The sequence below is a fragment of the Chrysemys picta genome, chromosome 15 (assembly GCF_011386835.1).
Source record: "Chrysemys picta bellii isolate R12L10 chromosome 15, ASM1138683v2, whole genome shotgun sequence".
Lineage (NCBI taxonomy): Eukaryota > Metazoa > Chordata > Testudines > Emydidae > Chrysemys > Chrysemys picta.
Genome location: NC_088805.1, coordinates 29,596,117 through 29,610,835, shown reverse-complemented (window position 1 = coordinate 29,610,835; position 14,719 = coordinate 29,596,117). Strand labels below are relative to the sequence as shown.

Sequence of the window (14,719 nt, the reverse complement as noted above, 5' to 3'; positions counted from 1 at the left end):
GTGCTTTCTTTGGCCACTGCCGGGATGTATGCACTGCAGCAATGTAACAGCATCCAAGAGTGGCTAAATACAATTGTCCATTAGTGCAATGAAGCCTGAGTTACAGCCTTCAGCTTTCAGATTAGATGGAAAACCGGAGTCCCGACTCTTTCTGCTCTTCGTGACCCGAGGGCACGTGGTACAAGAATCAGCAGGTGTCGCTGCAATATCCAGGCCAAATTCCAAGTTGGACAACTGTATTGTGCCCAGCTTCATCCTAGTGAGGTTCTTATACCATGTCCCTCTCGGTGGTATCTGGGCCCTTAGGGTTTCAGTCAGATAGGTTATTCTTTCCAACTACCTTCCCTAGACAGTTACTGCGTCGCACCCCAGAGGTGGCTGCATTTCAGGGCCAGATAAAGAGATTCTGCAATTAAAGGGCCCAACTCTGAAAGATGCTGGGTGAACTCAGTTCCCACTGAACTCAGCTTAGCTCAAGGCCGGTTCCACACAACGTCCTTAAAGCCATTCCACAGAGCCCCCTCTGGCACTAATGCTGGCATGTTCATTTCTGCACTATGTTTCCTTTACCCCCGCCCTCCTTGAGGCCCAGCTAACAAAAGGCAAGAGATCAAGCAATACAAGGACAAATCTGCCAAGGCCAATCAAAAACTGAATGGAGGAGGCTGCTGGGTTTGCCTTCCTCTCTCATCCGCTGACAGCGTGCTCTTTGTCTTCAGGTCCTTAGTCACAGGACCAAACCCAAACTCCTCTGAAATCAGTAGAGATCAATTTGACCCCTGGGGCAGAGATTCAGAGGTTACAAGGATACCTTCTTCCCACGGTAGCTCCTTCAAGAAGGGAAGTGATTTGTGTCTTATCATACGTCTACACTGGTGTAATTTCCAACTAAACCTGGAGCTGGCATGGGTCTATCGACACCAGCTGGAAATTATGCCTTCCAGCTCCTGTGTAGGCATAGCCATACTCTAAATCATGTTCGAGATGCTCAGGTGTTACAGCCCTGGGCCCCCTGCAAAATGCCTGTAATAAATGCTAATAAAGTTAACGGCCATTGGCTGGCCTTCCTGGGAGCCGCGGCACAGCTGGGAGAATCAGTTGCTCCAGGTTGTTACAGAGCATGTGGCTGGCTTCCTGAGTGCTGGCCCAAAGTCTTATGAGAAAGGTCACTTTCTGGTCACCCTGGGTCTCTAGGTGCAGGGGCTGTGGTACGACGTCAGGGCGGGAGGCCTGCTCCCCACTCTCCGCCACTCTGCCCTCAGGAGTGAGGCGGGAAGGATGCAGGGAATCCAGGCGGATGGGCAAGCCAGCTCCCTTTCAAACATAAGGTTACCTGAGCCGCAAAGAGGTGACATAAGGCTCTGGGAGTCAGGAGCTCAGGGTTTATCCTGGCTCTGGCTTCCTGGGACAGACCTGGGCAGGTTGTTTCTCTCTGTGTGCCTCAGTTCCCCCTCTGTAGAATGAAGCTAATAATAGTTCCTCCCACCTCGCAACCAGAGTTGCAAGGGTTGCCGTAATTCATGCTGGGGTAGAAAGGGAAGGACACAGCAGCCTCGGGAAATGACTGAATTAGGTATGCAGCAGGTAACTACCTGTATGAGCCTTTGATCAGGGCAGCAGGATTAATGCAAACTGTTCGTGCAAAGAGCACCCTGGGAACGTTCCCTGAGCACGACTGGTCAGGACCTTGGTCTTATCTCTTATCAATGACCCACTCTGTATGCATCCGAGGAAGTGGGCTGTAGTCCACGAAAGCTTATGCTCTAATAAATGTGTTAGTCTCTAAGGTGCCACAAGTACTCCTGTTCTTTTTGCGGATACAGACTAACACGGCTGCTACTCTGAAATGAATCACAAAACGACTGCTAGGAAGGCAAGTCCAGCCACTGGGTTTTGTTGGGTTTTTTTTACTGACCTTTTGTGGTTGAAGTTGCTGATCTGGATCATTGAAACCATCTTCCTCAAATCAGCCCTTCCTGCAGCTTGCAGCTTTCACAGCTGCTGCAGACAGGCGCGCTTGGTGGCGTTGTACCGGCCAGTGCTCCCTGATGTTGTCTGATGCCAGCGGGTGGCACTGCCGTCAGCCGGAAAGGGAGCTGCCCCGGCACAGCACCAGGTGCAGCTCCGCTCCCTGCTCATGAGAACAGGCTCCCGGCAGCGGAGCGGACAGCTAAGGGAGGCGATTCAGATGCTGGAGTTTTCCAGGTGGGGGCTTGGGAGCAGAAAAGGGTTGGGTGGCAGCGAACCACTTGAGCATCATCTAAGCCATAAGTGAACTTTTTCAGTGCGGTGTGGAGCAGGGGAAGGGTTCCGTAGCTCTGGTTTCTAAATCTGGCTCACAGGGACCTGTGCAAGGGCTTGATTAGTTTCAGCTCTCTTTGACTGTTGCTCCATAGCCAGGGCATGGCTTTTCCCTACCATCAGGTGTGGAGTTGCGGAATTCTGTTTTGGTCTGAACCAATATTTACATCAGAGATCAAACACCTCTCTCTCTCCACTCAGGATTTCTGACCCCCAGGTTGAAGGTAATAAGACCAGATCCCAGGGAGATTTTGGCCGGTTTCCAGCCATCTCTGATGCTAAAACACTTCCCTACCTCCCACTGAATCTCTCCTAAAGACCGGGATCTGCTTTTCTTACATTTTATGCAAAGGTTTTGGGGCTTCTACATAATTCAACAGCGTGACTGGTTGGGAACTAAAGGATCTGCTTTGCCAGCCATGAACAATGACCATTACTGGCTGGGGCAAGTTAAAAGCTACTTAATACCATGAAATGCTGATTTTTAAAGTATCATTCCATCCCTTCTATAACATAACATGCCCCTTATTCTTCTGGGGCAACTAAGCCAAGCTTGGAAGTGATGAAGGAATCAGTGGTCAAGGTTGGTTCTTGTGCATTATCTTGTGTCCCATGCTCTACCTAAGTTAGTTTTCCAAGGAGGGTTTTCTGTGCCTACCTAAATAATAGCACTTTTAATAAAAAGACGGGGGAATAGATGACCCTCCCAGCTTGCTCTAATAAAGGCCTCTTTCCCCTGGTTGAAATCTGATTATGCATGGTAATTTTTTTTTCAGACTATAACCAGCGTCAGCTGTGAAGATGTTCTGAGGCTCAAAGAACTTCAGACTCATTTTAAACATATGGTTCACTATTCAATTACAGCCGCAAAAAGGATGAATGGCAAAGAGGAGGCAAACAAACAAGGAATGTGAATTTCAATGCAGTCAGGCACACAAAGATAGCACACAGTAAGCATCCTGATTTCTGAATACTAAATAAAATAGCAACAGATCCTCGCCTAGTTGAATTCATTCCTAACAGTTCTGCATATATTTTAAATGATGCTTTCAATCTGAATAGCATTTCAATAGATATAAACCAGCCGGCTTTTTACATCAAAAAGTAAATTCCTTGTCAGCATAACAAAGTCCTGCTGACTTTGAGCCTCCTATATTTTGTGCATAATGCATGCGTGGTGTTGTGAATGGAGCTAATTGCACTGGAATGTGTTGGTATCCTAAAATATTCTATCTTCCGAGCAATGACGAGAATTATAACACCCAGGATGTCCCGCCTTAAGCACAGGCCTTTCAGAACCAAGCAGAGGGCCACTGAACATTGCAGGGGTTGGAGTGGGTTGAATTTTGGATAGAAGACTATTAGATTCTTTTCTGCTTGCAGACCAATCCCAATCAAGTCAGTTGCATTCATCGAATTCTGCCTCAGCACCTAGATCCCTTAAACTCCCTTCTGGCCTGACAATTCTATGAGTCTATGACTAGTTTGCAGGTGACCCTTTTGAGATCTGGTCTCCACAAACTCTGCTATTCGGTATTCATGGTGTGCAGCTGCTCATCTACACAGCCACCGGAAGGTATCATTTACAGCTCGGGCAGATGGACATGTGCCAGCTCTGCGCGAGGTTCCACGCTAAATGCTGCAGCGTGGCCCCAGTGGCATGGGCAGCTGCCCTGGCTAGCCACGTGAACACCACCTCATCTGCCACCCTGGGTACGTGCTTGGGTGGCTAGCCCGAGCCACTGCCCCGGCTGCAGGGCCCACGTTGTTATTTAGGTGCTCGAGCGGAACTACTGCGGGTACATCGACCTGTACTGCGAATCGCCTGCCAACTGCAGGGTAGATGCAACCTAAGTTACACGGGGCTGTGCCTGGATTGAGGACGTCAATGGGAGTTAAACACATGCTTAAATGTTTGACTGGGCTGGGGCCTAGGGACTGGAATGCTTTAGCTAGGAAAGTACGCAGCAGCAGAGGTGCCGTATGACGTTGCCGGTGACCAATCACTCATGCTACAATCAGATTCACAAATATCTTTCCCATATGTGGAGGCTGAGAAGAAATTTCCCCCCAGGGCAGATGGCAGAGACCTTGGGGAGTTTCACCTTCCTCTGCAGTGTGTGGGTTTGGGTCTCTTGCTGGGATTATCTGGGCGTCTCTCACTTAATCGGTTCTCCTGAGGGCTGTAATCCTTCAGTCTAATTCTGGTTGTTGGGTTTGGTGTGCAGGTGCTGTTGATGGTCTGTGCCATACAGGAGGTCAGACTGCATGACGTGGGGTCCCTTCTAGCCTTAAACTCTATGATCCATTGTCGTTGCTGGAATACTAGTGAATAATCATCCCTACCAGCAATTGAAGTGACGTGACCTCAGGTCTTGGGTTCACCATTCTGACTAAAGACCAATTCCATTGTTCCTAGGATTTGAAGTCGTATCATTCACTACAGCCAGCCCACACTAACACAGTATGGTATACACCCGTTCCTGAAACGGGCACCGTGTCCCTAAACTCACAGTGAAGCGGAACAGGACTTTTTACCATTAGACACAATAAGCCAGATCCTCCGCAGCGGGTGTAAATCTATTGTGATCAACGAGGCCATGCTGATGTATGCCAGCTCAGGATTCGGCCCATTTGGTTATCCTACTGAAACCTCCTTCAATGAGGTTGTTGAATTAAAATTAAAACCAAGAAGCTGGTCTGGGTTTTTTCCAATAGTCTTACTTTATTAGCTATCACACGAAGAGAGAAGAGGTTTGTACCTGCATGCAGCGGAAGACTGGAGAGTATTTCTAGGTTCTGTGTTACATTTCTCGTTCATTACTGGTAAACTGACATTTTGCTGTAAAATCACTGCATGCTAGTTAGAACGCAAACATCAGTAGACAAGGCTCCTGCACCATTCCCAAGCCAGGTGTGCATGCTTTATTTACAAAGGCAAAAACTAGGTCAGGTCACAAATCGCCAACACAAATATCAGAAACGGGTGAGAAATGGAGACATTTAATGTGACTTACGCAGTACTCAGAAAGTGGTATTAGCAATGGAAACATTTTTGAATAAGTATATGACTTGAACATAACTTCTTCAAAAGTAAAGCAGACCAAGTCGGGACTGTTAAGAGAGGTGATGGTAAGAAGTTGCCAGGTAAAGTCAATCTTTGTTTAATTGTTCTGTGTGTATATATGTATATACACAAAGAAGGCTTTGCTGCCATTATCTTTTGAAGGAATTGCTTAGTAGTTTTTTTTGGGGGGAGGGGTCCTCAGGAATTAACATCTCCATCCAAACTTTGCTCCTTGACACATCAGGATTAGCTAAATTATGATGTCAATTGTGTAATAGAACATTACAGCATAGGACACTGCTAGACCCAGGGCCGCCTGGGGGGGGGGCGGCAAGTGGGGCAATTTGCCCCGGGCCCCGCAGGGGCCCCCACGAGAGTTTTTCGGGGCCCCTGGAGCGGGGTCCTTCACTCGCTCCGGGGGCCCTGGAAAACTCTTGTGGGGCCTGGGCCCCCAGAGCTTCTTCCGCTCCGGGTCTTCGGCGGCAATTCGGCAGCGGAGGGTCCTTCCACCCCGGGACCTGCCGCTGAAGTGCCCTGAAGACCCGTGGCAGGGGGTCCTTCCGCCCTGGGACCTGCCGCTGAAGCGCCAGGTCTTCAGTGGCAATTCGGCAGCAGGGGCCCCCCGCCGCCGAAGACCCCAGGCCCCCTGAATCCTCTGGGCGGCCCTGGCTAGACCTATAAATACTGTGAGCCCAATTTCCCCACTCAGCATCGAAGGTGGTCAGTTCTGAATTGGTAGAGTCTAATGCAGATTATTTGGATGTCTATGACAAGGTAAATACTCAAATTAATGCCCCACAATAAGCATCCAAGTTTGAAAATTAAGCCTTGTTTGCAAACCACTTTTTATATACTTAGCATAAAAAGGCAAATTTATATAAAACCTCTGGAAAATAGGGAGGGAATGATAGATTTGGCAAAAAAAGGGATTTAGATTTAAGAAAAGACTGTGGGCACTTTAGACGTGTATGCTCAAATTTACCACTCGGAAAGGTACTGAAAATGGGGGAGGGAAGGCAGAAATAGACCAGAAAAGCAAAACAGGTAGAATTGACAATTTTTGTTTGGATTCTCAGTATAGATCAGCTACTATGGACATAATTTATTTGGACTTTGTACATAGCTGAGAAGTGCAATACACGAAGGAAGGACGGAGGGACATTTTCAAAGTACCCAACCCCCATTAAACTTTCAGGGGGCACCTAACTGCCCTTGTGAATATCCCTCTAAGTTCCTTGAGTGAAGAAATAAATGAATATAAGATATAGAAGACACTCAGGCGTGGGAAAAATATGGGATGGAAGGAAGGAGCGGTCTTCACCGGCCAGGGGAAGTTAAAAGGATCAGTACGAGGGTTTGCATCAGTTTTGTTCACTTTATGTCTCAGTGGCCTAAGAGAACAGCCTTGTAGAGGATAATGAGATGCTAACATTTGCCAGTGATACAAAGGTTAGCAAGACAGAGCCAAAAGCAGTGGTCTAAAGGACAAAGGCAATAACATCTCACTTGACTTCAGTAGTCTAGGGGCAGAGAAGGGTTAGCACTTTATGGAATTCTGTGCAGAGAAATGTAAGGGAATGAGGCTAGAAACCAAGGACATAAAACAGAAATATGTCCTTAATTTAAAAAAAGAAAAATCAGCATCTGAAAAGCATAGATCTGCAGGTAGCAGGGGATAAAGAGAACATCTTCAGGTTACTTGGCAGCAACACTGCAGAGAGGCACAGAGGTACTGAACTCGAATTACAAAGAAATTAAGCTAAATGTGCATAATGGGTTAGCGAGACCACAAAGGAGTATGGTGAACTGCTCTGATCACCCTAATATAAAAAAAGTCTATTCTAGCAATGGAGACAATGCAGCCAGGGCTGGCCATAAAGAAACAGAGACTGGAGAATCTGCGGCCATGACCCTGCGTGATGCAATCGCCGCTGACTTCAAGGATCAGCTATTCTGAATGGCCAGATAAACTGACCTTGTGTATCGCTATGGAAACAGGGCTTAAGCCTCAGGGAGATACAAAGTTTCTCAATGGGGGACACAACATCAGAGCTGGTTTTAAACAAACAAATTTAGGGAGGGCACTAAGGTCTCATTCAGGAAAGCTCCTAAGCATGTGCCTAATTTTAAGCACATGCTTAAAGTTGAAGACAGTGGATTTAAGCAAGTGCTTCAGAGCTTTCCTGACACAGGGCCTAGAAAAAACTGGGTAGAATTTCTTCACCCAACTATAGAGAAAAATAAATACGTCTCAATGGGAACTAGGTTAATATTTGGAGAGAAATGTTTCAGGGCTGTGGCAGGAACTCTGATCTCAAGAGTTCCTCTGCAAAACGTGCTTTTAAGAGAGCTGGCGTGAACTATTTCTGAGATCTCACACATTTCTAAATCAGTTTTAGTGTCCCAGAGCAACGACTCATGTCCCAGGCCTGAGTCTCTGTTACCTTGTACTGTGTCTTGGCAGTCACACTAGTGCAAAATGCCTAGGCAGCCGGTACACAAACACTAGTGTTTTACGCCCTCTTAGCACGGCGTAAATGAGGACACGAGGTGCAGAACAGCAAAGAATCAGGCCCTCTGCTTTCAACTGGTCCCACTGGCTGAAAGAGGCGCTCGGACTTGAGGGTTTCTATTCTGCATCACAGCGGCACCAGCTTGGAGTTGCAAGTATTCCAGCTACTTGCAACGAACGGCCATTCACAACCCAGACTTCACTGGGGATCGGGGGCTGCCTTCCTGGATTCCTCTGTCCTTAAAGCAGCTTTGACTTCTGAACCCCACTCACGTGTTCAAAAGGAGTTGAGAAAGCAGCAATATAGATGCACACCGAAGAGTGAGTCTAACCCAGGGAAAGGAAGAGGGTGGAGCGATTACTTACTGCATTCAAAACACTGAACCCCTCCCGCCCCAGGCCAAATTGCTCTGAAATAAATTAGGAAGGGTGTCTCAGTGTGGGGCACTGGATCTAAGATGCTGAAAATAAATGTACCAATGTAGAGAAAAATTCCCTTGTCTCCATCCCTTCAAAACAGAGCTGACAGGCCCTCAATAATCATCAGTGCTTGGTCAAGCAGAAGAGGCTGATAGAAATGTGATCATATTCCCCAGACATTTGGATTGTACAATCAGAAGCACATCTACAAAAGGTGTCCCATCTGGGGAAAGATTGTGAGCATTTCCCTATGCTGCCTTACAAATCTTCTCGACGCTGCGGTCTTGCCTTTTACTGGCCACCCCGGCATCAAGTGTGCGCTTTAATGACCCTGGGGCAATTTCCTGTGGAAGTCTGTCTACTCCCAAGGAAGGCTTCAAACCTGCACTGTTCTAGCCTGAGACATTTTGGTCATAGTTAACCAGTCCGGCTGTTTAACTGTAAACCCTAGAGTAAAGTCAGGTTCCTCAATTACCACGTTCAGGAAGGCTTTCCACCTCCACCCCCACCCCTCCCCGAAGGGGCTGATGCAGGGGTCTCCAAGAAGCTGGGTCCCTTGTCCAGAAGGAACCTTTGCAGGTGGTTCAAGTGGTTTCTGGCTCAAGGCATGAGTTTCCAGGCAACAGAACTGGGGCTTCAGCAAGAAGCCCTGAAAACCGAGCTCTCCAGAATGAAGAAAGAGCCCGTAAGGATTGTTGAGGAGATGCTCTGGAGTAAGATGCTATCCCTTGTGTTTTGCTATATCTTGCAGAGCCTGGTCAAGGTGATTACCCGCAGCAAAAAAGGAGAGAGAAACTTGCCTGCCTGAAACAGCCTGACTATCTATTCTGCCAGGAAGGCGCACTGTGCGCTGGAAGGCTGCTCTGCCATTGCATTATGAGCCGTAGTTTGTTTTTACACTGGACAAAGGGAAGTCCTGCACTACATCAAGGAAGAAACCCTGCAGCCAGGAACTGACAGGCTGCTGTCCCTCTCCTGAGCCCAGCACAGGCAGAGAATGTGGCATCCAGGAACTTCCACGGGGTAGTTACCAAATAGACAGGGCAGCCGATCCGATACCCGGTGAGGTCGCTGGGAGTCTTTCCATTGAGGTCAAAGGACACTGATAAGCCTCAAGGTCTGTGTATGGGCACGGCTCCCCCTGGACGTGAGTGGCAGCTCTTGTGAAGGAGATTGGATTGAGAAGAGGACAGGATTTATTCGCACTGGGAATGGCCTGGTCTCCTTTGGTGCAGTGCCAGAGAGAAATCTGAGGAAAGGAAGTTAGCAGGGCTCCTATACATTTCAATGGACCCTCCCTCACACAAGTGTCCAGGTAGATTCAGCTCAGAGAGGCTGGGCCCGGCCTGTATGCCCTGTTCACTACACCAGTCACCTCAGGGGGCAGACGGCACTACCATCTTGAAAAGGGAAGAAGGGCTGAATAGACATGCAAGTTCCTTAGCCAAAAACCCAGCTCCGAGTCCCCCAGCCTTGGGAAAGGTCAGGATGTGACCTTCACATTGTGGGCCCAACTCCAATGCTCTGGGCTGACCTGAATGAACAATAAAATGCCTGCCACACGGACCCACCCGCTCTAAGGCAGAGAAAAGACTAGCCCTCTGAAATCACAGCTGGGGGAGGAGGGGCAGTCAGAGGGGGAAGGGAAACGAAAGACGGCACCATAAACATTAGCATTGCCATCTGCCTGTCGAAAGAGGGGAGGGGACGTGCACCAGGTCTGGATGTGATCCCTTATCAAATCAATGGTGCAACAGTCCACTGCTGTGAGCTGGCAGTGGTTTGGCCCAGAACAACAGCATCCTGCAGTGTTGTGCGGATGGGTGGTCTGAGGGAGCAGAAAGCCTTTGTTGGTTTTAATCAGAACAATGCAAACAATACTGAGCTTTATTCACCTGGGAGAGAGAGAGAGAGAGAGAGAGAGAAAACTCATCTTGATTTTATCCCATGGACATTTAAATGATCACAGGAGCCAGCACTCCCTGGAACACTATACACCTGTGTTCTACGAGCGGAAAAGAATCACACTGCACAAGAGGACAAGAAACAATCCACAAACTAAAACAGCAGCTCAGGAGACATGCGCGGGGCCCACGATCTGGCGATGCGTTAGGAGTGAGGTTATTCAGTTGAGCAATGCACTTCCTTCACTGGCAGGGACTGCCCCCCCCCCCCCCCCCCGGTCTCAAGGCTCTAAAAGAAACGGCGAGTAAAGAAAGCTAAGGACTCCAGGTAGGAGAATTACTAGCCTATAGTTTCTTCTGTATAAAAGCACATCACAGGAATACAGTACGGTGACAGCCCATTGAAACCTTCATGCGGGATAGAGGGTTGGATTTTCCCCTCTGTCTGTGAAGTTAAAGCTTTATAAAAAGATGTTCATTGCAAATGACTAGTACTATTAAATGCCACTGAAAAAAGCCAAGAATAAGAAAATAACGCATCAAAATAAAAAATTCAAGGACACTGAGGTACAGCTCAGTTCAGAATACACCACACGACACCACCACCGTAGCAGAGAGGAGTGCAGCAGCCTGCAAAGAGGCTTGGGATGACAGCCTGAACCAAGGTCTTTAGGTTTTGTTTAGCATGCTAAGTTTGTAGCTGAGCGACCATATAGTCCAGGGGTACTTACTGTACTAATCTTGACATTGCTATGCTTGAAGGTTGTACAAAACAGCAGAGGGATCAGACTGGCATCAAAAAGATCAATATCGATTCAAGAGCTTGTCGACTCTCCTTTTGTTGATATGAAATAAAATACCCACAAACAATAAATGTAGCACAGATTGAAGCAAATGTTTCTTTTGTGCAATAATAAAAGGAAACCCACCAGAAAATTGAAGTTGGAAGACCACTAACTGTCCCAGATAATTTCATTAAGTGCTGTATTTTAAAAGGAAAACAAATACTTAAACACATCAACTCCTTAGGAAATGTTTTCCCATCTGCAGATGGTAAAATGAACATTTATCAAATTATTATGAAACAGAAAATACTGTCTCAAGAGAGCTTAACAAATTCAGCCCCCAAAATAGATGTATTTGCTAGGTTATGTAGCCATATTCAGTGGAATGGGAGGTGGTCACAAGTCTAAGACAAGGAAGGATTCCTATAGTAAGAGCACGTGCAGGTTCCTAGTTCCAAAATTAATTGTGTCTGAAACAAACCAAAACTCAACTCTGGTGTTTCCAAAATGACCCTGCAGAAGGTGGCTCTCTATCTCCAGTTATTTATTTAAATGCCATAATACTCAGTGTCCTTTCTGTGAAAACTCAAAAGTATTTACCACCCCGTTTGCTAGCTCTGTACACTGCAAAAATGTTCCCTTTGGAAAAGAAGCCAAATACCTAGTACTCTCCGGATTATATCAGTGGAAATGCAGTTACTAAGTTATGTCTATAACCAAACCCAGCGCAGAACAAACAGCCTTTTGCTTATTGCAACTGAGGTATTGATATCAAATGAACTGAACTGTCCGACGCTGCTCCCCCACCACATGCTGAAAACAATAATAGGGTAGGTTCAATGACTGTGCATCCCAATAGACAGAACTGATGTTAAAAGTATTTCAGTTGGCGAAGAGAAAAATGAGAAGAGTGGAAAGAGACATGCAGAGATAAAAATAAACGCACTCGGGTTAGTGAGGACAGAACAATGAGCACCCAAGTGAAACACCACCTCAAGAACAAATATCGTCAACAAACAGAATAGGAAGCAATATTATGATGCAGGTTAGACTGGTGAGAAATGAAGACAAATGAAAATCCTCAGTGTGTGGCTATTGCTTGACAAAATCATACATCAGAATGATGCACTAGTCAGAAATGGATGTGAACACACAAGATCCAGGTTGGTCTTTGGGATGAGAATGGTGAACAGAGGATGCTGGCGTCAAGGAGACAGGGCAGCAGAACGTTCCTGGGATCCAAAGAGACGTAGGCGAGGCGTGTAGCATCGGCTTCGGAAGACGGACATTGGGAATCTACTGTGACTTGGCTGAGAATGTGGACTTCAGAGAGACTTGTGCTGGGGACCTTAATCGCTTGCAACGTGGTTCTCGTTTTGTAAAGTGTGCCAGCGTTCAATTTTCTTATCCTTATTCTTCAGACACTCGTACCAGTGTTTCAAACGCTCCCCCTTGGCGGTGATGCCCAGCTGACATCCGCCTGGAGGAAAGAAGCAGGCAGGATAGTCAAAGAAGACACCAGGGTTCCAATTACCCATCTCCATGGTGCCACTTTTTTCTGTATTTCTTTTTTTCCTCCCCAGTTTAAAATTTCATGTGAATTTTATGCTGGCAAAAGGCCTCAGACTAACAAGCTCCGGAGACTGGGGTCTTCTAATCAGCACAAAATAGAGGCAGCACCACGGACAACCAAAACTCGTCTAAAATGGAGCCCCGGTGGGAGACCCTCACCCCACCCCTCCACACAGGACAGCCTGGACAGCAGGGCAAGCTTAGACCCTAGGAGTTCTGAATAGCCTAACACGAAATATTTAGTTTTTCAAACCATGTTCTCATCCTACAACCCCTCCTCCTATTATTGTTGGCTTAACCCAGCGGAAGTAGTGTGGCATGGGAGATCCAGATGCACATTAGAGTACCCTGCAGCTGTAGCTGGAGAAGTTCTTCCTGTGGCGCGATCCTGCTGGGATACAAGAGCCGCATACACTGGTTCAGCTACTTTGATATTTATGTACAGGGTGCAGAAGAAGAGGGGCAGGTTGATAGCCACGCCCATATTGGGGGGGGTCTAGCACCACTATTGATACCACCTTCCCCTTCCTTCAAGCGACTGGGCTCCAGCTCCTCCCTGCTCAATGCACATGGCTGAGAGCAGAGCTGTCTCGACGCCCGCCCGTCTGCAGAAAGGCCACAATCTAGCCTGAAGTTTCCCTGCTCCCCAGGTTACTCTGACCTAGAGCCGGCCACCAAGTGAGAGTTCGAAGAAGGTGCCAACCAAAAAAAGGGGTCAAATGGGCAAATTTTATAAAATCAGCCCAGAGCAGAATCCGCTCGTGAGCCCAGGTCCTCTATACAATGGTGCAACATGAGGAGTCGCAACTGAATCACCGGACCTGCTGCCCACGAGGTCCTACTTCAGTGCTTAAAATGGAACTGATTTGTATTTCAGAGCACTGAAGAGGAGCTAAGGACAGGGGAGTCATTTAAAATCACCGAACACTTCAAATACAGAGAGAGCACTTTGTGGCAGAGAGACTGCAGCCACGCTCCGATAAGCCCAACCCATTCTTAGCACCCTCCCCGCCAAAGTGCCTGCAGTTTTTAATCACACCCAGCACCTTGGTCACTTCCAGATTCCAAAGCAGAGCCAGCCAACTGTCAGCAATCCTTTGCCTCTTCCCTCTGACCTGGCGCTGTGTGTGACCTCAGAGTGACTGTAAGGAAACACCCTGTTCCCATCAATCAGCAGAGAGTAGACAGACCTGTAACTCACCGATATAATCGTTAGATTTGCCAATATCATAATCCCAGACCGATATGTCCAGTGATTTCTTGGCCAGATCGCTGTGTTTTATGTCATAGAAAAACTCCTGGAAAGCACACAAAGTATTAAAATTACACCAAAACCCCAGAAAAATCTAAGGAAGCATTACATTCTAAAGCTTATTGTGCACCCTGAATTTAAAAGACCCTCACAGAGATTTAATAAAATGCTAGCAAATAATCATTCTCTGCTCTTTGACCGTGGCTCATATCCTTGGATCTAAATGCACTTACATGGTAAGTTCCCCCCTTATAACTATCATAAGCATGTGCAAGGCCCCTATCAAGGGGACATCTAGGCCGCGGCGAGGTGCAAGGATTGTCCATTTTACAGACTGGCCAACTCCAGAGCCAGAGGTGAACTCTGGCCTGATTCTCTGTGGTGCTGAGCTGTGGGTGCTCAGCACCTCTGCAAAATCAGTGGGGCCAGGATTTCCCTCCCAGGAGTCTGGACTGCCAGTCTCCTGCTCTGACCACTAGGCCACCCTGTGAGTCACTTTGCGAGTCGCACAGTAGCAAAGCCTCCTCAATCCAAGGCTCGAATGGCGGGAACTTGCTCTTCCCTTCAGCGCAATCTCCAGACATAGCGAAGGATCAGTCATGGGGGACCTGCATTCGCCCTTTGCTCCTGAGTCGAGCCTCGCTTCGAACAGCTGCCCGAGGAGCACCACTGTTCATACTGCCTTTTTCAAGCCACTGGAGAAACTGGAGACCAGTCACACAACCCAGCCCTGAAAGGTGCGGGGTGCTCCCGATTCTCCTGGATGCCAACGGGGATCGAGGATGCAAAGTACCTCACAGGATCAAGCCCTTGGTAAGGGAAAATGTCTTACAAGGAGCTTGTGTGTCATCGCTGGGGTTTTTTCTAATAATAATCCATACGTTTCAGAGACGTTTTAACCATGGT

At 47.5% G+C, this 14,719-nt stretch overlaps 1 protein-coding gene across 6 annotated transcripts in view; it reads right to left on the bottom strand.

The window, feature by feature from the left end:
* Positions 1-10,536: 10,536 nt before the first annotated feature.
* Positions 10,537-14,719, bottom strand: part of RPH3A (rabphilin 3A) — a 114,261-nt gene continuing 110,078 nt past the window's right edge. For all 6 annotated transcript variants that reach the window (XM_065568804.1, XM_065568803.1, XM_065568808.1 and 3 more), the window contains 2 exons: positions 13,763-13,859; positions 10,537-12,469 (listed from right to left, as the gene is read on the bottom strand). In XM_065568804.1, the coding sequence (XP_065424876.1) occupies positions 12,339-12,469; positions 13,763-13,859 (228 nt within the window). In that variant the 3' untranslated portion in view covers positions 10,537-12,338. The remainder of the gene's footprint in view (positions 12,470-13,762; positions 13,860-14,719) is intronic.